A 22,736-nucleotide genomic window follows, 5' to 3' on the forward strand; every position below is an offset into this window, starting at 1 on the left:
TGAGTCCTTGTTAATCCCGTTGGTATCTAATATTTGACATTTATTACTGATATGTTTCAAAGTCGATAGAATAAAAATGTTACCCCAGGAGGTATCTGAGAATCATGATGAAACATTAATCACATATAAACGAGAAAATAATGCAATGTACAAGGCTCAGTGTTGTTGTTTTTTTTTTAAGTTTGTTAGATTCAAAACAAATGTGGCAAAAGAGGGAGCACTGTTTCGACAAGTCAAACAAAAACAAGGAACAATAACAGGGACAAAAGAACAAGCAATATTTTCAAGTTTATAATGACATGAAATAAAGAAATGCAAATCAATCGTGGCCACTTTGAGGGATAGATTGATTCTCAAATGGGTCTTTACTATTTGGTTAATTACATCTTGTAAACATTTGCATTTCTTTCTGTATTGAGCAAAAATAAAAATCAAGCTAGCTTATCTTTTTCTGTATAGGCTCTGTAATGTTATAGTTTGAAAAAATAAAATAAAATCAAAAAATGGACAAACAATTCTATCAGGTTTTTTTTCCAAAAAGCTAAATAAAAAATATATTCAGGCACCATAAAATAACACTTTCTCTAATGCCATCATTGTTTCATTTTTGTGAAGATTTGCAGAAAGAAGTGATTTTGGCCTGGTGTACCTTTTTTCCAATGGTGTCAAACATTCTCATCGGGCGAATGTTTGAATCCAGGCTTCGACAATATTCACTCACCCACGTTGGGCATTTCTTAACACTGTGTCTACTCAAATCTTCCAAATGACAATGACGGACTCTCAGTTCAAGGAAAACAAACAAACAAACACACAAAAAAAAAACCCATCTCAGATTTCAACAATGCAAAGCAGCCAAGATTGCGGCGAACATATAGCCTTGGCTCTGTAAATATCAACACATATACATGAGCTTGCTTCATCGTATGAATGCACCGGATTATCAAGTTTAATATACTGTAGTTATGTAATGTAATGTCATTCTACTGACTGTAACCAGCAAAGTACACGGAAGCTTACTGCAGCTGATTAGTAAGATTGCTTGCATTTTACGAACTGCTTGCCCTGATTTCCAAGCTGCCAAAGAGCCCGAAGATAACCCCCAACGCCTTGTTCCAATTTGTTTTCAAGCACAATCCAAATGATAATTACATCATTCAAAAATATAGATATCTTAACTATATACTTCAAAATAGTTATTCTGTATTACATCTCTCACGTTTCAAACTTGAACAGACACCAAATTGCAATGTTCCTCGTCGTCAGTGAAAAATGTGCTCGGGGCGTGAGGCCTGTTTTTTTTTTTTCTTTTTTTTTTTCCCAAGAAATATCATTTACAGTGTACCAAAGCAGATGAAAAAATATTTCATTCTTTAAATGATCCTTTGCCATATCGAAAACACGTGTTTCAAGATACACGGACACAAAATGCATATCTAATACACAATTGGAAGGAAAAGCGAAGCGTGCGGAGTCTCGAACGTATGCCCACGTCGTGCCTGCCTGCTAATAAAGTTGCGCTGCCTCAGACTGTGAAATATCGCTCACAAAATATGGCAGTTGAAAGCGCTCACCTCGTTGACCTACGTGGACTACAAAAAGCTCGTGAGTGCTGAAAAAGGAAGATGAGCCAAAGTCACCTGAACATCCCTGAAACAAGTTGTGAAAAAAACTGACAAGTCTCATCATCCGTACAAATTCCAATTCAAAAGAGGCTGGCATTCATTTCCAGATCAAAGTCCGATTTGAGACTCTCTAAACAGACCGATGACAATGATAATACGGATTTGATTACTATGCTAAACTGGCCTTTGAATGAAACGGTGGTCAATCAGTTTTGACACAATTTAGCAGTGCGGACCAAAGTGCATAAGAAGACAGCTGTAAAGTATTATTAATGCTCATAGAATTATGACTATAGTGTCTCCATGAACTGTACACTGAATACTGTGTGGAAAGAGCTCCAAACTCGAAGAAAATTGAGCTTCACCGCACAATGCGGGATTTGGTGAGTTGCGTTGACTACTTTACTCCGAAAAGGTTATCGATCTTTGGCTTTCTGTGGAAATTTCCAGGATGAACCAAAAGGCCACAAGACCCTTCACACGTGAACTTAATTCAACCTCTTAAAACCTGTCAGCATGCTCAATGTTTCATTACTTTGTGCACATCTTGATGTTCACCAACAGGGTGGTAGAGGGCAAAATTTTTGATGTATGAAAATGTCCTCGGATGTCCATTCTGTGACTCTTCCAATTTTCCCGTTGAGGACAATGCCATAGTCTGGAACGGCCACTTCCTTTTCAGAACATCCCATCTGAAGCCGTGCTGGCTTCAGACGGGACGTCCTGACAGTGATGCGGCCACTGAGTTTTTCGCGTTATTGAGTGGTTACAACAGACAGCAACTGGGAGAGTCACAGAAAGGTTTGAAGGTCAATGTCCTTGGAAATCTAATATTCACAATTCGGTTCTTCTTTTGGGAGCAGGATTGAACAGTGCGACATGCATGAAACTAATTTTCAGTTCACCTGTCAAGGTTCTAGAACAGGGGTTTCAAACTCAATTTACCTTGGGACGGGGCCGTAGGCGGAGTCTGGCTGAGGCTGGGCCGCAGCCTCAGTGCACATGGACATTGAAATTAGAAATGAAAAACAATCCCATCTTCTCAAACATCTTTTTTTTTTAGATGAAGAAAGACGCTTGTGTATACAACTTTTGTGCAAAACCTCTGGAGGAAAAAACAACTGCTTAGCAACGCTGGTGTTTCTCATTGAAAAGTGTTTCTCTGGTTCCATCAAGCCCGGTCGATGCCAGAATCCCGATAGCCATCTACCCCGTGATTGGTCTGCTCCGCACACGACACTGTAAAAGTGCAATCCATATAAAACTCGAGGGCCGCACTGCCATTATACTTTCATATAAAGGTGGGGGCAACAAAATATCGCGTGCCGCAAATGGCCCACGGACCACCAGTTTGAGACCCCTGTTCTAGAGCATTTCATGTTCATTCCTGGAATTTACCCGAAAAAATAATATCCGCAACTTTGAATTTGTGTGGAACAGACAAAAAGTGCTGTTAAAAGATGCGTTGGTCCAAGGAACAGGATGATGGATGTTAGCGATGGTAAATAACTCGACCAAGTAGTTCGCACGGACTAGTATTTCATAAATCCTGCATGCATTGATTCATCAAGCGACTACACTTGCCCACGGATGTTCACATAGTTGACTGTCTTATTCAAACATACACGAGACAACTAGAAAAATAAGAGCTTGTGTGCAAAATGAGTGTGCACCACATTAGAGAAAGCGCTTGTAACAATTTAACAATACACATCAACAACAAAGAGGCACAACTAAAAATCTAGCAGACATCTAAAACACACGCACGCACACCACACATTTTGCCGAGAATGGTGAAAGGATGACTGGCGCAGCATGTGGCTCCAACAACAGAGAGGAGAGGATATACTCATCACTATTGACGAAAGGCACTTCTAATTTTCCACTCTTTGTTTTTTTATGTAAGCCCTCTGAGCAGAAGCACTAACCTCACCGCCGTGTTCAAATCTGCCAAAGAAGTTTGTGCAACGTACAGTACAACTGAATAGAACTGGCTAAGATGGCGGAAATGGACATTTGAGAAGTTGCTTTCATTTCCACAAAATTGGGCCAGTCCAAGTAAATTAAAATTGAACAATAAAAAAAAAAAACAAGCAGTAAACATAGCTTAAAGCACAAACCAGATCACGTTCGAAAGTCATATTCGCGTTGACTTTGTGGAAAGTTTACCAGTAAACGTGATCAATTCACTTGGCCGAATGTGGACTTTCTTAATTTTACCGGGGAAATAGACACCTTCATAATTAAAAAAAAAAAAAAAATGTTTTGTAGCCCTTCATCACACTCTTCTTATATTCTATAGCTGAGTTTGGCCACTTTTTAAAATCCAAAAATAGCGATTACGTTTGTCTCCTCTGCGCAACTCTTCTACAAAAATACTATTATTCCATTTTTTGGCAAGAGTCATAGTGGACATTATGTAAGAGAGTATTGTGCTTTGAAAGTGAGACCTGAATTCAAAGTAATATGAAAGACGTGAAATCGCGTGTAACTCGAAAGCCAATTCTTCTCCACAAACTGGTGTGTTGTGCATAGTACAACCACACGTCATGCATCAACGAACAGTGCCGCGCAAATTTATTAGACCTCTGGTTCTCAAGACTGACTTTATCTATTGGTTGATCTATTTAACTTTTAACTTCATGAATCAATGCCCAAGTACAGTGCAGTTGTATTGAACTTTTTAAGCCTTTGATCTTTAAGAAATGATTGTTGTAACATTTATTTGGGGTAGATTAACTTTTATGTACATTTTAATCATTTAAGTCCAGCTTTTTTTTCTATGCTCATTTTCAAACTGTGCATAACGTACAGTGGCTTACGATAACCTTAAGTATAAATTTTAGGTATAAATAATGAATACTTAAAACTAAAGAAGTTTGAGGACCACTGTATTAGAACACCACCCAAAGTTATGTTCACACCTCAGCTCCCCTAAATTAACAGCATTATACATACATCTATTTAATTTACCGCTTATCCTCACTAGGGCCGCAGGCTCACCGGAACCTATCACTGTTATCTTCAGGCAGGAAGTGGGGTACACCCTCAATTGGTCACCAGCCAATCGCGTTGAATACATTGAAACAAACAATGATTTGCACTCATGTTCACACCCACAGAAAATTTAGTCTCCAAATAACCTTGCATATATGTTTTGGGGACATGGTGGAGAAACTGGTGAGAGCATTGGCCTCACAGTTGTGAGGACCAGGGTTCAAATTGCGGCCACGGGTGTGTGGAGCATGTTCTCCCTGTGAGGGTTTTCTCTGGCCACTTCGGTTTCCTCCCACATCCCAAAAACATGTATTCATTGGAGACAAAAAAATATATACAATTACTTATTTCTTGATTTGTCAAATTTATCTACTTGCACAACTGAACAGTTGAAAAAAAAAAAATATATATATATATATATATACAAACTATGAGTCAGCACAAATTTAAGTACAGTATTCAAATGTTGAGAGCTCACTGAAAATGAAAGAGTCTGCATTAAAATGTCATGTTACTGAAATGTCTCCTGCTTTTATGACAGAGGCTCTAATACAGAATAGCAATGCCGGCTCCCTCTAGCGGTGGATGAAAGAAACATCATTATTCCAGTTGTATTTAACTTTTATATTCAATACGCTTGCATTTAATCTTCAATGTTTTTTATAAACATTTAACTTAAATTTCTATTAAAGGTTCGTGTGCAATAAATTTTGATCTACCACAATCATTATTTAGGTACTTTATATAGGTAATACGTTTTTTATAATAATATTAAATATACTTTGAGAAACTTGGGTACTCAGTGGGCTACGTTATGTCTTTTTTGTGTAAGAATTTTGAGAACCACTGGTTCAATAAATGTGGTGAGCACTGTTAATGCACAACAAGCAGAAAAAAACATGAAGGATTCTTTAATCTCTTTGACCTAAAAAAAAAAAAAAAAAAAAAAAAAAAAACGACCACCGCAAAAAAACAAAACCATTTAAGTTTCTTATTATTGCTACATGGAAAAATATAACATCCTTCATTTGGCTCACATTAGCTGGATGCAGGAAACTAAATCGAAGCGCAACTTAAAAAACAAACGAGAAAGCACAAGCTCACATACACTGACTGCATGAAAGGCTGATATATACTGTTATATTACTTCTTTTCTTTTCTCTGTACATTAAATTTTTTTTCATCTCTATGAGTTAAGCTTGTGACTAAAATCAACAGTCAAGCGCAAGAAGGGGGGGAAGTACCTGAAGTAAATATTTAAAACAAAAAAAAAAAACAATTAACATCTGCAAGGACCATGGAAACAGTCTAAGTAGAAACAAAGCAAAATACAGTACCGAAGATATAATAATCACATAGATTGATGCTCTGCAAGTGCCTTCTTTAGCATATAGGAAGCCGACACATACAATAAGCACTAACAGTTAAGTCGATGGCTACAGGTGCTACAGTCTTGAAGAGGACCCAAAAAAGAAAGAAAAGCAAGTTGAATGCAGGATTTTCCTGCTATTTCAGTCAGGGGGAAACCTGAATCCTGAGGAACTGCATTCTTCAATATACCTGTCCATCTAGTGTACTGTGACCGAAACGTCTTTCACGAGATGTACCGTGCATTTATTTTATATCTTTTTTTTATCGTGTTGTACCTCGTCGATTTGAACAGAGGCCTGCTGAGATACAGCAACAAGCCAAAGCTGTTGGAAATAGAGAAGATTTGACAGAGGGAAAAAAAAGGTACACTTTAAAGCTGCAGCTTTGTCTACTTTGACAGCCTTTCTCTCCTGCCTCTCTCTACAAGTGACACAGGCTTATGGTCATTCAAAGCTATTACTATGGTACTTACACAAGCGTCAAATTCAATTAGTCTTTTCTACCACCCCCAAAAAATATCCACTCCACAAAGTGAGTACCCCCTCGACTCCATTTCCCTTACCCCAGGCTCCAGTGACTACACCACCTTGGTCCAACGCTTTCTCGGCCGCCTTAAGGTGTGAAGCAAGCAGCCCGGTTTAGCCAAGCCAGTTCTTTTCACAGAGTGACAGCTCAGGCTTTTGTCGACAGAGAGTTTGCAGGCGGTCTGGGGATAACAGTTTGGGCCTTTGTCTATAAACAGCTATCATGTGTTTAAGGCAAAAAAAAAAAAAAAAAAAAGAAGCAAAAGAAAACAAAAAAGTGCCTCCTGTAAAAAAAATTCCCATCATCCCACCATCTCTCCCTCCTCTTCAGAATTTCTCTGCATTTAAAGATGAAGTTACTTTGTGTGTGCTTATCCTTGAACACGTTCTTCTGTATCCAGATGTGTTGTACATTATAACACTAAGTTTGTGTAACTTACACTGTACAGTCACAGCTGGCTAAAGTAGCTCGCCGTGTCGGGCTAACTGTAACAGTGCTGAAGTTCCAAGTCGCTATGCTTTTTGTGAGGCCATGCTGCTTGCGAGAAATACTCTTAGCTGCAATGGGATCAGATGGAAAACACACCCCACCCTCTCACCAGAGAATCATGCTTGTTAAGATGATTTTACTCACTACTAAACACATGAACAACCCCTTCTTTAGTACCCCCCGCCCCACCCCGAATGCATGAGAGTAAAAATTCCCCCACCCTCGTTGTGTCCCTTGTCTGCTGGTGGTGAATTCATCTGGGGTGCTGGTTCTGATTCTGATTCTGAGAGCGGGCCAAGACTGGGTATGCTAGATTTACATTCAGCTTGTCATTGTGTTGGATCAAGGAAACATTTTTGTAGTGAAGCACCAGATCTTTGAGGGACGAGTAGAGATTGTATGGCTCGGCGAATCCATAACCTGTGGCTGTCTTGTTGATGACACAATGCTTCGTGTCACCGTCCACTCTGCGGACAAAAAGAAAAAAAGTTCATGCTGATACTTTGCTCGACTATAAAGACAAGGCCAACTCTCAATAAGGAATGGATATTTATGAGAATTTAGAGAATTTAATATAAAGATACAGGACATATAGTACATGTAAAGTATGCACTCATGATCTGTCAAGCATTGCGAAAAAAACATTTCTACGACTAGAATTACTGGGAATAGGTTGTCCGGTTTTCTCCCTACTTCCTTGCTGTGTTATGGGTGGGATAAGTATGGCCCACAGGCAACATAGGGCCCGCTACATTTATTTAATCCATTCTACAAAGCATTTATACTATCCATTAAATGGCCTGTTAACCCTAACCGTTTCAATTTGGTTATTTGGGGGGAAAAAAAAAAAGAACAACTCACACAACAGAACAGGCATACGAGCCCTTCTGCGATTGGCTCTCACGGATGAGGAAGGTTCCATCACATTTGCCTCTCAGCAATTCCTCGGCCTGGGCACGCTTTATGTCACCCACATACCAGGTGCACTCGTCATGATGGGGTGAGCCTTCGTCTTCCTCCAGCGAATACGAGCTTGTAACACAAGCATCAAATTTAGAACATTTTGTTGGTCTTTTGTCAATAGTGGGTAAATAATGGTTACGCTGCAATGTCCATCACAAGTTCCTGAGCTGAGTGTCATTGTGCACACTTACTCATCAGCATCATTCTTGATGCCGAGCCAGTCATTAATCTTTTTTTGCCTTGTACCCTTCTGTGTCAGCCATCTGAAAACAAGACCATCACATATTCAGCGGAGCCAAGAGGGCAATTTTTGGGAAATTACTCCAAATATGGGTGAACCTTTGTGAGTGCATGTAAATTGAGGGTAATATATGTTCGCTGAAATAATGACTACAGCCAAGAGAAAACAGAGTAGATTGCTTTACATCAAGTATTGGTCTCGAATCTTGCGGAGCTGCATGAGATCTGGCTTGAGGCTGTTCATCTTCTTATCAATTTCTCTGTTATCAGAGACCTGTTCTCTCAGGTCCTGCTCCAGCTTTCGCTTGCTGTCGTGGATCTCTTTTATGCGAGACTTTAAACGCTCCGAGTTGCTCTGGATCCTGATTAGACACAGTAACACAAATTATGTCAGGGACAAAACATGTCATACAGCAGACATCCATCTATTTTCTTAGCCGCTTATCCTCACGAGGGTCGTGTGAGTGGTGGAGCCAATCCCACCTGTCATCGGGCAGGTGGCAGGATACACCCTTAATTCGGTCGCCACCCAATCGCAGGGCACAGGGAGACAGACAACAGTCACACTCACAATCACACCTAGGGGCAATATAGACTCTCCAATAAATGCATGTTTTTGGGATGCAGGAGAAAACTGGAGTGCCTGGAGAATACCCACACAGGCGGGGCCAGGATTTGAACCCCAGTCCTCAGAACTGTGAGGGCAACGATCTACAGCTGCTCTACTGTGCTGCACAACAGACATTTTTTTTTTTTAATAATAACAACTAATCAACACTGCAAATTACAACTCACTTTTGAATCTCCTTTTCATTGCCCTCCCGCTGGAAGCGCTCCAGAGACTCTTTGCTGTAGCGCTCCTGAGTCTCACATTGCTCCTCAAATATTTTGATGGTCTCGTTGAAGGCCTCAATGGCTGTGCGCTTCATCTGCAGCTCCTGGGGTAAAGGTGATTGACCAATGACCATCGGGGTATTATTTCTTCCATTGTATTGACAGTATTTCTAATCTTAATGTAGTTTGTCAAAAGATACTTCTTATAGAATGACCAAACAAAAATTTTCTTTCTTTTTTTTTGCTGCAATTTGTCATAACCTAACCTCCAAGATCGAAGACTTTCTATGAGTACCAAAGGCCCAAATGTCTCCGAATCTGTGGTTTTCAACACTTCCGCTTTGCTATAGAGTTCAGAGATGTGGCATAGCAAAATGCAAATTAGAGAAAGATTATCGCACATCTGTGCTGAAATGTGCAGTTTTGCTGTATTTGGGGACCCGAGGGGGGGGTCAGAAAACCAGTTAATATCGAGTAGTACCACCATTTAAGTGTGCCACTATGCCTTGGGCTGGTCACAATAAAAGGTTACTCTAAAATGTGCAGTTTTACTGTATTGGGGGTAGGGCAGGGTGTTGTTAGAAACAGTATCTAGTGTGACCACAATTTGCCTCACACTGTGCAATATGCAAGCTTTGCATATTGAAGAGGAGCCAAGTTTAGCCTGGGTTGTCTGTGAAAGTTACAGCAAGTCTTTGCCAAGCATGTGTGTGCATATGCACGTCTGGTGCATTTTCAAAAACAAATCCTCTCGAAGGTTTATTACATTTGTCGTTGACACAGTTACTCCAAGCAATATAAAATGTTTAGTAGGGTCATCAATTCCTATTAATTAGTTAATTATTCATGTATTATTAATAATTTATGAACAATCTAAGGGCACATGACATACAGGCCCTCTACAAGATAGTATTTTCAACTGAACTCATACCTGTGAGGTGCGCGTGTACTCCTCATACAGGGTGTCATACTCGCGACTCTTCTCTTGGTACTGCTCATGATAGACCTTCAGCTGCTCACCAACCTCCTCTATGCTGTTCTCCTTCACCAGCTGAACCATGCATAAAAAAAGTATAATCACTGAGAAACACACTACAACGAGGTTTGCGGAGGATATCCCCACTGAATAATTGAATTTCTATTTTCTATGACTCATTTGCTTCTACATTGCTTGCTTGCCTTTATTGTGGTGAATGTATTGTATATGAAGCCAACAAAATCCGAGAAGAGTAAGATGTATTCATAACATCACCACCAATTTTGACTCTAGTGCACCAACCTGCTGGTATTTTGAAACAGGGTAAAGAAGTTTGGTGTCCAGCTTGGCGTTGTACTGGGCCAAGGACTCGTGTCGGTAGTGATTTATCAGCTCAATCACGGACAGGAAGGTGAGAGGCTCTGAGAACCCGTACCGGCCATCCCTATGGTAGATCTTTATAAGTTTGTTGTTCCCTCCTCTCCTGCAGTAGTTGAAAAAAAGAGAATGAAAGAGAATCAAGTTACGGATACTTTTCTGGTCATTCTTGGTTATGGCCTTGTATCCAGATCCAGATCCAGATTAAAGTGTGTTCCTTTACCTGAGAGTGAGGGTGTACTCGCCCTCAAGTTTGCTTGAGGCATCCCGGACAAGGAAGGTGCCATCCGGAGTGTCTCGCAATTTCTCATTTACCTCCTCCCTACAAAAGAACAAAATTATTGATCATCAATATTTCTGACCACAACTGATAAACTTAAATTCTATAAAATAATAAAATGTCATAACTTCTAAAGTCACTAACCTTGCAATTCATTCAACAATAATGACAATAATTTTGTATTTATAATGCAAATTTTCTCCCCCCTATAATTTGTCAAAAGTTTGGAAAAAAAAAAAAAAGCTCATTACGCATCAGTGTAAAGGAAATATAAACTATTCTTTCACATTGTACAACCGTATAGTGGCACCTTGGGGTTGTGAAAAATTCCTATATTTTTTTCAACAAGATATTTAATGTATTATGTTACAAATGTATATAACATGATAATTTTTCACTGATACAAGAATTGTGACTTCCTCTAGCAATATTGAGACAAATAAACAAGAGAAAGGGACTATAGCTTTCTAAAAGAAGGGTTTTAGTTCAAGTCATTTCAGAAACTAACCACACACTAAAATACAGATACACATCAATGGTGCGCATTATACATAGGCAGAAGGGCTTTCCTGATTTACGGGGTTGGTTTTGCGGCAGCATATTATACTCAAGAGCCCATTATAAATGAGAAATTACATCATATGTGGATTAAAATCAACAGACATATTAAATATAAAGAAGAGAAGAAAAGTCATATTGTATATTAACAATCCCTACCTGGATATTTCTCCCCAGTACCATTCGGCATCACTGAGAAGGGTGCTTGTGTCCATCGCGGTTGATGGTGCCCCTTTTGCCTTTGTTGGCTTTGCTGGAAGAACTCGGATCATACAAAAACACACTAACAAGTAAAGCAAACTGTGAATAGGTAGGGGTTCACTGTAGAGTAAATGGAAATACATTACCTGGTGGTGTGAGGTCTTGTTTGGCAGTTCTCTCAATCAGAAGCCTTTCCACTACAAGAGTGGGCAACTCCTCATCCAATGACAGCCTGTCAAGGCATGGTTTGACAATTGATCAACATAAAATGAAGTTGCCTCATCAACCACAATTCAGTACTACTAGCCACGATTGGGCATCGAGAATCGAGAACCGATTGGAACCGGGAGTTACGTTTCACTTCTTCCGAAATCGTTCAAATTAAAAAAAAATGTTTGGTTTCCAGTTTCCATGGCTCGTCTGGGAACCCCGAAGAAGAATTGGCGAAAATCAAGCAAGTGGCAAAAACCAATGAAAAAGAATACGCAGAAAGACACACCTGTGCCTAGTGGTGCTCTTAACTTTGTTCAAATTAATGACCAGAGGCTTCAGTCGAACACTGGGAAGAAGATTATACTGTGCAAAGTAGGCTTTCATGATGTGAAGCATCTATTGCGAGCCGAGCCCCAGCCTACACTGCATGGAGCTTCAATAAAGTCAACTCTCAGTCACTTGGGTGAGTGAAACAACAATATGTCAACATTGAGACGGCTAACAAGGTAAACAGTTGGTTCCACTTTGCAATTTTTAGCATTTATTTTACTCTTCAACCCAATGTAAGAGCCAATGACAGAAAAAAAAAGCTTGATACTCAGCTAAAACTTCCCCGTAGCAACTTTACATCACAATGAATTGGGACAAAATTCACATGAACACTGTTACACAGTATTAGAGACACGAACCTTGTCCCTCATTGATATGTAAGGAAAGGAATCAATGTTTTATAGCTTTTTGTTGTATCCATTAAAAATAAAATAAAAATTAATCACTGGTACCACATAAAGTTACTTTTTTATGCCAAAATAATGAGTTCCAGTGCATAGTCTTCAAAATTAAAGGCTACGAGCTTAAAACAGGAAGTCAACTTACAACTTTCACCTATAAATTAATGCATACGATGAAAAAGTCCCAAGTAACAATCTCAACAATGCTGTATTTAACTTTTAGCTGAAACATTAATTATTAAATATCAAGTCAAATGGGTTACCTTCTAAACACATTGCTTTTTCGTTCATAGATTTGATATTGACACTGCCTATAAAGAACCCCAGGTCGGATGTTCATTTTAGTCTATGATGCGCTCTGCTCAGAAAATGAATGTGGACAATTTGGAAACCCTTTATCGAAACCATGCAAACATTTTGACCCAGTCCCCTAATAGAATCGGAGTTGAGAATCATTTGGAAGTGGAATCGAAATAAGGAACAGGAATGGGGACCGGAATCGCTTAAATTCAAATGATGCCTCACTATATTACTGATTGCTGTCGAACTTACGATGGAGTGGAAGGACCCATCCTCATCAGCAGCGGTCCAAAGATCTTGCCCAATGTGTGTGTGTCCAAGGCGTTGCTGGCCTGCGCCTGTGTCACCTTGGCCAGGTGCGTGAGGAGGTACTGAAGGGTGAGGCGATGATGAAGAGGGACGGTGGTGGAGCTCTCGAGGACCCGGCTTACCTCTCTGTCATGGCTGCCAGCTACTGCACCGTCTGGAGGAGGGATTCGAAAGTCGATTAAAATGAGCTAACAGGAGTTTGCTTTTAGGATCAAGTAACATTTGCGGTTATTAGCATGCAAAATCATTACTGTGTCATAGTAAATAAAAAATTGGAGTTCCAGTCTGTCTGGTGCGTCCTACCTGCTGACTGCTGTAGGACCTGCTGCTGCTGCTGCATAATAGCAGTTTGTAGATGAGTATAGGTACACGCAGGGATGACAGGTGAGGGGAGGTCTCTCAAGTAGTGCAAGACACACTCTGACAAGATGCCCACATCTGTCTGATTGATATCACTCTCTGCATAATAGAACAGAAAAGCATGTTTATGTACAGTATACTGGATTAAAAATGACAAGGCAGGCTAAGAAGATGCATTGAAGAAAATGCATCAAATTCAGTGAAAAAAAAAAATATCTAATAACTTGAAAAGTGTGATTACAAAAAAGTCAAAGAATTACCTCAAAGCTACGCATTGATCATTTTTATACAGTTGCAGCCAACTCACACACAACTGTGTGTAGAAATCACGTGGAAAGAGTTCCAAACTTTGGGATCATTCAATGAAAACAAAGTGCAATGTCTAATGCGATGGTTCCCAAATTCTTTTTTCAGCGGCCCCCTTTTTTTCGACATGAAATTTTCAGAACCCCCACTCCGCTTGCAACTTATCAGTCCCCCCTTTGCAAACATTATTCCTGAACAACAGCTGGCTGTAATTTAATAATGAAACATGTTCATGGTAGTTCATGGTAGCCCCTGGCATGCCACTCAGTTTGAGAACCACTGGTTTGATGTAAAGCAGAACTGACTCATTTAATATACAGTAGCCTACCACTGCTAGTTAGAACGTGTTATAATGCACCCACAAGTGGTCAAGGATAGAAATACTTTAAACTGTAACAAAATAAACACCTATTAATCACATTTAGAAACAAACCGAACGACAACGCAGGCATTTAACCCAGAGACAGGCTAATGCTTAGTCAGCAGCTAACCTGTGCTCAGAAAAGGCAACTCTACATTCTTATTCACTGACTTCAATACCACTCACAGGATCAAGCCACGCCTTTTAAAGCCACACACACACTCACGTGCACGCAAACAGACACACAAACACACAAAAAGTCACAGATTTTATAGTGTGGAACATTAGCATGTAAAACACCAGTGGATAACATTAGATATTTTAGTTTTATGTAAATCTATTTTCAGCCAATGGTTTTATTCAATGACAGGATAATAGGTAGAATAATTAAGTCTAAAAACATTCAAAAGCTTTAATTTCTCTGTGCAATGAGAAATGGGCCAGGCTGACTCACCAGGACTCAGGCTGCGGAGTGGGTTGTCTGAAACAGAGGAACTAGTAGTCATCCTGTACAGACTTTGGGACTCCAGACCTGAGAAACACAGAAAGGTTAAATCAGAAGGGACAAAACACATGACAACATTTTGGGAATATTTACAGTGCAGCAAATAGCAGAGAGTTTTAGAGAGATGGTCAGTGGTGTAAAATGGGTACTTTATGTAATTATGAAAGGTAATGTGCTGGTTATCAAATGGGTTAATTCATAAATAATATGTTATAAGTACCAACTTGAAGTTTAGAGACCCAAGCACTCATGTACAGCAGCTTGTTCCTCATTTAGCCGATATATGTAAAACGTGGTGGAGGGGTTTGTGTGTCCCAATGATCCTAGGAACTAATCCGTCTGGGGCTTCACGCGTCTGGTAGGGTAACACATGGCAAACTGGTCCTAGGTGAGGGACCAGACAAAGCACGCCTATGATGAAAAATATAAGTGGATCGAGGTTTCCCTTTCCCAGACGCGGGTTACCCGTCTCGAGACAGGCTTGGAGGTGCGGCTCGAAGGTGAGCACTTGATGGCTGGGCCTGCAGCCATGGGAGCTGGCTGGGCACAGCCCGAAAGGGTAACATGTGTCCCCCCTTCCTGTGGGCTCACCACCTGTGGGAGGGAGCACAAGGGTCAGGAGAAATGCGAGCTGCGCAGTGGATGAAGTCAGGGATCTTGGCGATTTGATATATGGTTAAAGAAGTTGACTTTAGGGACGCTGAACGTCACCTATCTGGTATGGAAGGTACCCCGAGCTGGTGTGTGAGGTCAATAAGTTCCGAATAAATGCAGTTGGATTCGCCGCCACACACTGCTTGGGCTCTGGTACCAGTCCCCTCAAGAGGGGTTGGACTCTCTTCCACTCTGAAGTTGCTCATGGTGAGAGGTCCAGGGGAGCAGGTGTGGGTATACTTATTGCCCCCCGACTTAGTGCCTGTACGTTGGTTCACCCTGGTGGACGAGAGGGTAGCCTCTGCCTTTTGGTTGGGGGAGGGGTCCTCACTTGATTTTGCCTATGCACCAAACAGTACTTCAGAGTGTCCACCCTTTTTGGAGTCCTTATGGAGGATAATGAAGAGCGGACCCGCTGAGGACTCCAATATTCTGCTGGGAGACTTCAATGTTCAAGTGGGTAATGACAGTGACACCTGGAAGATTGGTGATTGGGAGCTGTTTTAATACAATGCTTTTTTTCAGTTTTCTTTATAAAAATCATAATGCATGCTTGATCCAATTTAAAGGCATTACGATTCATTTCAAAGTGCCAAACTGATTTTAAATATGAATAAATTTGAGTTACAGCCTTGGACGTGGAACAATCCAGACAGTCCAGATACAACTGTACTTAAAGCCCAAGTGTCATCCCTATAAACATTCTAAAATAGATATCGTAATGAAAAATACATAACATTATTCACTTCAATGTCTATACGGAAAAATAAAATGTGAGCGGAGAGCGCGTCATCCATGCGCAAAGTTGCAGAAGTGTTATTCTACGATATCCAAGCGGTCGCCATATTGGCTGCATCCTCCGTCCGTGACACCACCCGGACATTCGCCAATGAAAACACGTGGTGCACCCTAACTATGGGAGACAAACGCGCCCCTTCTGACCCGGAAGCTCTTTTCGAAAAGGAGAATACCACACAACCGAGTGAAGTTACCGGGGCAATATTACACTATTGTTTCGAGCCCTTGGGGCAATATTACACTATTGTTTCAAGCCATATTCAGATGATATGCGATCATGGCCAAACAGCATCCCCGTCCGATCTATTTCCGCGGCGGAGATGAGCCATCGCGGCTCATCCCAGCCGGCCGGTGTGACAATGACAGAGCCGAGCCGTCCTGCTTCAGGGGGGGGTTCATAGACGCCGCAGTACGTGATGTACAACACAGTCAAGCTGGGGTGCTTTACTGTGCGCACGCGGCTGAGTGAGGCATTCTTGGCTGGGTTCTTCAGAGCCGCCCCCGTCCCCAAAGCCCGATGCGCAGCCTTCGCAGAAGCAGTGACCGTCGAACGCGGCGCCTCAGCCGGTGTGGCTGATTTTCTGCGCTGTGGTGGCATATAATGGAGCCGAGCCGTGCTGCTTTTAGGTGGATGTTCAAAGCCGCCGCAGTACTTGTTGAACACTGTTGATTCGGGTCGCATTACTGCCTACCTGTTATTTGGAATCCACGAAGCTCTCGTCCTCTGCACCCGTGCAATCCATTTTTCACAATGAACCGGGTCTCTTGCAAACTTATGAAGGCTAAATCCATTCTCCCGAGTGTTCAAGCAATGTCTAGCAATGCAATGAGCCAGCATTTTGGCCAACACGAAGGAACAACGAGCTACCTTCCATGAGGTAAAACTAATGGAAACAAACGAGTCCACTTGGGGGCGCCGCTGTCATTTACGTCACTTCCTGCTTCTTCTACAAAACAAATCCCTCGAGAGAATTTTCATGGTGGGAGTTACAAAAAGCTGTATACGTCAAAATCATGTTTTGTGGTGAAAAAACGCATGTGCCCATATTGGCTGATGTTTTTTCATTAATAACACTAAAAATCATCCATTTCATGACAGGAGCCCTTTAAATGAATTAAAAATGACCAAATACTACAATGAGTGCACTGTGCACAAGACAGGAAATGGTATGGGATGTGCTCAGTGTGTAGAAGGTGTCAAAGGAAACTTTGATGGAGAAGGTCTATCATTGAGTTTATACATGTAATGACTCTAGTCAACAAAGGAGGTAATGTCACTTAGCCACATGCAATTCTAAGCGTGACTGGAGCCACTTGTCTCTACGTCTACACTTGTGCAAACGCTGGCAGGAGGGCAAGAGGCAGATGGCGTGAGGGAGACAGTCACACATAGATGGAAAGACAGCAAGGCGGGCAGGCGATTCAGTTGGCTGCCTGACACGGATATGGGTTCTACCTCTCTGCTCTATGGCTTGGATCAGGCTGACGAGGGTGGCGGGAGCCGTCTCTGGTGGTGTGAACTGCTCACTCAGGTTGGGTACTGAAGCAGCTGAAACAACAACACAAATCACTATTACGCATATGCGAAGGAGCCTCCAGAAAGCCATGGGGGTCCTGTGAGATTGACAGCAGCAAAGTAAAGGGGATCATTTCCGTACGACGGCAGACGTATATATTGCTAAAGAACACTTAACTATGCAAAGCCTAGCATATAAAATTAATGTCAGCCTCCGTTTCACAAGAACCACACCTAAACCAGAGCTTCTCAAAATGTTTACATTAAGTCGCACCCAAAAAAAAAAAAAATGGCTTATCCCACTAAGTTACACCGAAGTGTTCATTAAAAACAAGGCAGATGTTTTATCCCGAAAGATATATTTAATATTATTATAAGCCATTGGAACGTTATCCAGTTCAAACATAAGCACTGTGCTAACCTATGGTAAAATAAAATAACTGTACTTAATAATGGCGGCAGGGTGTCACAACTTGTTAGAGCGTTGGCCTCATAGTTCTGAGGACCGGGGTGCAATCCCTGTGTGGAGTTTGCATGTTCTCCCCGTGCCTGTGCGGGTTTTCTCCGGGCACTCCGGTTTCCTCCCACATCCCAAAAAAATGCAACATTAATTGGACACTCTAAATTGCCCCAAGCTGTGATTGTGAGTGCAACTGTTGTTTGTCTCTATGGGCCCTGTGATTGGCTGGCAACCAGTTCAGGGTGTACCCCACCTCCTGCCCAATTACAGCTGGGATAGGTTCCAGCACTCTCGTGACCCTTGTGAGGATAAGTGGCTAAGAAAATGGATGGGTGGATGAACTGTATTCAGGCAGGCTTTCACAGGCCACCAGAGGGAGCTCGGACCATTGAAAATCTTCCACTCACCTAAACTATTGTATATACAGTATTTCCTTTTCAAGCATTTGTTTAATGAAATTCATTTGGAATTTTGAATTGTACCTAAAGATCTTATATCACATCAGTGAAAGATTAGAATGCTTTAAAATGGTATCAAATAGAAAATTGCATTTTCAGAAAATTCAGGGGCTCAGGGGGGGGGAGGGGTGAAATGGATAGATATAATACACAACAGGGCCACTTGAGTAGTACCCCATATAAATCAGCATATGGACATTTAATTACATTTCTCGTACCTCAACCGATTATTTTTTTTCCTATGAAATAAGCACATTTGCATTAACACTGAATGACAGATTGCAGAGGGAAAAACAATTTAAATGTATTTACTTATGTATAAACTTTGCAACAGTCTGGATTAACTCTTGAGTCCAAGTGAAAGATTACAGGAGAAAGTAAAAGGGGGAAAAAAAAAAAAGACAGATCCCATTTCCCTCCGTGCCCTCCCTTTCTCCTTTCCCCCTTTTCTTTTCTCCTCTCGTGCTTTCTCTCCTTTCCTCCACTCTGTCCCGCTTGCTGCTTCGCCTTAGCTCTTTGCGTGAGTGGAGCACAATAAAGGATTTAATCAAAACTCCTGAACAAGCAAAAGCCCTGTGGCAGTTCGCCAAGCGCAGCTCAGCCATGGCACACAGGCACGCATAGCGCCTCCTATTTGGTCCCGGAGCAGAGCTGTTTGCTGGGCTGTTGAGGTGGAGTATGGAGTATGGGGGAGCTGGATTTGTGGGGGGGGGCACCAGTAGCAGGGAGGGCCAGATCTGACCGGGGCTTGGCACTACCCTTCCTTCCCGTTAAATCGCTGCTGATTATTAATTTGCGGAGTTCAGACAAGAAACGCTGCATCAGCACATTCCATTCTTGCTCTCTCGCTCTGGTTCTTGTTCTCACACTCTCCCTGGATGTCTCTTTCTGTCTTTTGCTCCTACATTCCTTCTCCCGCTTCCCTGCAGGAGTCCTTTTTTTTTTTTCATTTTACTCCCTTTTGTTCTCTTAACTTTTTATCCAACTTCTCTTTTTTTTCACCCTCCATTTCCTTCTCTCTCAGTTTCCATGCCTGCCAGTTAAACATGAAAACTTTGCCTGGCAGTGTCTCCAGCGCATACAGAGATGGACCTCCACCTCTTTTTTTTTATCCCTGTCGGCCATCTGGACGTGTAGGCCCCTTCCCCCTCTTCTCCCAACCCAGCATCACTCACTTGGGTATACTTAGGAGCAGTCCTGATATCACCGTTTGCTCCACCTGCATTACTTGATATCATTCTTTACAACATGCCTCTATTACAAATTGCAATTATGTAGAAATTGTGTGGGAATGCTGACAGATGGTGTCACTGAGCCGTAATGCCAAAGAAACAAAATAAATTGGGGAGATTAACGCCTGTACAGAATGTCATTGTGTGAGGAGCAGAGGGACGTCAGCATACTAATCTTATTGGATACTTGCGCAGTTCTTCCATGGTACAATTTCCGATACAATAACTGCATCATTGCGCATGTGTGACATATTAGACACCCCCGCTATTTGGGGTAAAAAGCATGAATAAATGAGGAAAGTAATGCCAATAATTGGTTCTGCCAGTAGTCCAGACTTGTCTTCCAGTGCAAATGTGTGGCACATTATGGGATGCAAAATACAGCAACAGACACCCAGACTGTTGAGCATTTCAAGCAGCATATCAAGCAACAATGGGAAAGAATTTACTCAACAAAGCTTCAACGATGAGTGCCTTGTGTTGCCAAACGTGGATTGAGAGGAAAGGTGATGTAACAGAGTGGTAAACATGCCCCTGTCTCAACTTTTTGGGAAGGTGTTGCAGGGACTAAATTTGATATTTGCAAAAACACAAAATTTTAACATTAAACATCTTGCATTTGTTATCGATTCGATTAAATATAGATTAAAAAGCATTTTCAAGTCATTGTATTCTGTTTTTGTTTTACACAATGTCCCAATATCCTTGGAAGTGTGGTTTGTATCTCATTATTTAAATCATACTCAACCCAAATGTAGAGTATTTATTTTTGTTTTATATTGTATTGTATTGTATCATCTCCTGGCTAAAATTGATGCGCAAAACCCTTCAAGAAATCATCAATCCATCCGTCCATGCATTCTTATCCTGTTCAGGGCTATGGGGCACTGAAACCTAATTCATTTGAATATGGGTGAACAGCAGACTACCATGAACTGGTCGCCCGTCGGTCACAGGGTAGATGGAGACACGGTCAACCATTCACACTCAAATTCGAACCGTCATTGAGTGGAAAATGAACCCAAGTTGCCTGTGCCAAAGTTAGGCAAGTGTCCCACGACACCATCAGTGATTTCTTCAGGTAATCATCTTAATGCTTCTTTACACTTTTAAAATGAATAACTTCCTTGAGTTTAAAGATCCTGGATTATGCCAAACCAAGTTTTTCTTCTATTTAGGGTGTAATATTGTCTCTGTGGTCCCTTGGGAAACATGTGGAAATATGAACGAGAATCATTCACACATTCCTGAGTTCCAGATGGGTTTTTTTCTGGTGAGAGCCCTCTATTTTGGTCATTCGAATTGCTCGAGTTTACAGTATCTACATAACTAGCAAAAGGTCTCGGCCTACCTCTATGGTCCTGAGTCACCGCTGTCAACATAAGTGCGCTATCACAAATGTTTCTTCTACATGCATGAAAGGGGGCGATTGTAGTCAAATATGGACAAAGTGGAGACAAAACTGTGTCAAACAGAAGTTGCTGTCAGATGGGCTTTTTCTGGACACTTGTATGACAAAACCAGTTTTGTTTTGTTTTTTTTTAAGTGAAATTGACACCTTTATACTAAGTAATTGCTAGAGAGTAACTCTATGGAGGTCTCAATAGCTAAAACATGGAATCTTCAAAGGATACTGACAACCGAGAGCATTCTAACGACCTACGCATGTTAAACATTGACTATGAATGGGAGAAAGGGGATGTACTGTATATTTTTAGGACTTTGGACTTTTTGTCAAAATCATGATAACACTTTTTCTCTTCTCATGACACAACATCTTAAAACTTCCATTACGTAAACCATTTTTTTCCAATGCTGTGAACACAGACTCCACTGCAACCATTTAGTGTGACTGGATGTTTGGAATGACTGAGGTTTGAACATGTGTGACAGATATTGGTCTTTGTGCAGTGATAACGTTAAGCTTGTGAAAAGAACTTAAAAGATTCTGACGTCAAGCTTTGGCTTTGCTCCTAGCGCCCGAGTGTTATAATTCACACAGCTGCTTAAGATCGGTGTCATGCAAACAAAGGTTGAATTTAGGACAACCTATCAATGGTGCCGTTTTTCTTGCACAAAAGCTCAACACTTAACTGGAAAGAAAATCTCCAAAACTCAGTTTTAAAATACAGATGCACCAAAATGCAGATATCATTACTGTACTTGTACAGTCAGACAGTGTGCAATGAAGAAGGCAGATGGAAGGGTTAAGTGAAAGATTTACCCTATTCTCCTCTTGAGGAGGAAATGGTCACAGTTAGCATGCAAAACAAACTTCATTACAAAGCTTATTTCTCCATACTACTAAAGGGCAAACGATGCAATAAGTAGAACTTTTTGTCCATCTGCAGCTTTTCCACTGAACCCATGGTGCAGCTCATGTTTCACAAACGCATATTAAGGACATTGTGAGGCAGATAGTTCACAAAAGTTTTTTTTTTGATAAGCTTCAACATGCAAAACGTGACTTCTTCTAACCAGACGTGGGTAGTAATACACAGTTATACCAACAGATTTACTTAAGTAACTCTTAGAATTAATTTTACTAAAGAGTAGTTTGATTGCAACATACCATAATTTATCGCGTATAATGCACGTTATTGCTACATAAATCTTCAAGTAAATAGTGCGTATTATACATAGTTATAGTGAAAGTTGGAAAATTGTTTCACTGTGAAATGAGATACACAAGTAGATACACTATGTTTCAGAACAGCCATAAATTATTTTTAAAGCTGCAGTATTAAAACTAAGAACTAGGGTGCGAAACAATAATAAATACATCATTAAATAACAAGTAAAAGTTGATCAAAATTGATTAGAAAAACAAATTAAAAGTGCTACCACAAATCACATTTAAATATACCAATGGATAGAAAGTCATGGGTAGGCATTATACTGAGGAACAATGTTTTCCATTTTTTTGGAGGGGGGGGCAATTTTGGCAGAGCACATAATACACAAATGTGTATTATACATGGGAAATTACAGTACTTGAGTATAGATGTGACGATGGTACGTTTACTCTGCTACACTGAGCTACATTCAGCTCACTAATTCTATTTTTATCTATTTATTATTGCTTGTGTGATGTAC

At 40.9% G+C, this 22,736-nt stretch overlaps 1 protein-coding gene across 4 annotated transcripts in view; it reads right to left on the reverse strand.

Moving 5' to 3' along the window:
* Positions 1-6,560: 6,560 nt before the first annotated feature.
* pik3r2 (phosphoinositide-3-kinase, regulatory subunit 2 (beta)) overlaps positions 6,561-22,736 on the reverse strand; it is a 36,707-nt gene continuing 20,531 nt past the window's right edge. For 2 of the 4 annotated variants that reach the window (XM_061839649.1, XM_061839650.1), the window contains exons 3-16: positions 17,431-17,523; positions 14,472-14,549; positions 13,294-13,449; positions 12,934-13,144; positions 11,584-11,669; positions 11,396-11,498; positions 10,622-10,720; positions 10,324-10,504; positions 9,976-10,095; positions 9,006-9,148; positions 8,396-8,572; positions 8,162-8,233; positions 7,869-8,039; positions 6,561-7,474 (exon numbers count right to left, since the gene is read on the reverse strand). In XM_061839649.1, the coding sequence (XP_061695633.1) occupies positions 7,261-7,474; positions 7,869-8,039; positions 8,162-8,233; positions 8,396-8,572; positions 9,006-9,148; positions 9,976-10,095; positions 10,324-10,504; positions 10,622-10,720; positions 11,396-11,498; positions 11,584-11,669; positions 12,934-13,144; positions 13,294-13,449; positions 14,472-14,549; positions 17,431-17,523 (1,904 nt within the window). In that variant the 3' untranslated portion in view covers positions 6,561-7,260. The remainder of the gene's footprint in view (positions 7,475-7,868; positions 8,040-8,161; positions 8,234-8,395; positions 8,573-9,005; positions 9,149-9,975; positions 10,096-10,323; positions 10,505-10,621; positions 10,721-11,395; positions 11,499-11,583; positions 11,670-12,933; positions 13,145-13,293; positions 13,450-14,471; positions 14,550-17,430; positions 17,524-22,736) is intronic. The other 2 variants (XM_061839652.1, XM_061839651.1) reach the window with 2 other exon arrangements.

Source organism: Syngnathoides biaculeatus, chromosome 13, assembly GCF_019802595.1.
Source record: "Syngnathoides biaculeatus isolate LvHL_M chromosome 13, ASM1980259v1, whole genome shotgun sequence".
Taxonomy (NCBI): Eukaryota; Metazoa; Chordata; class Actinopteri; order Syngnathiformes; family Syngnathidae; genus Syngnathoides; species Syngnathoides biaculeatus.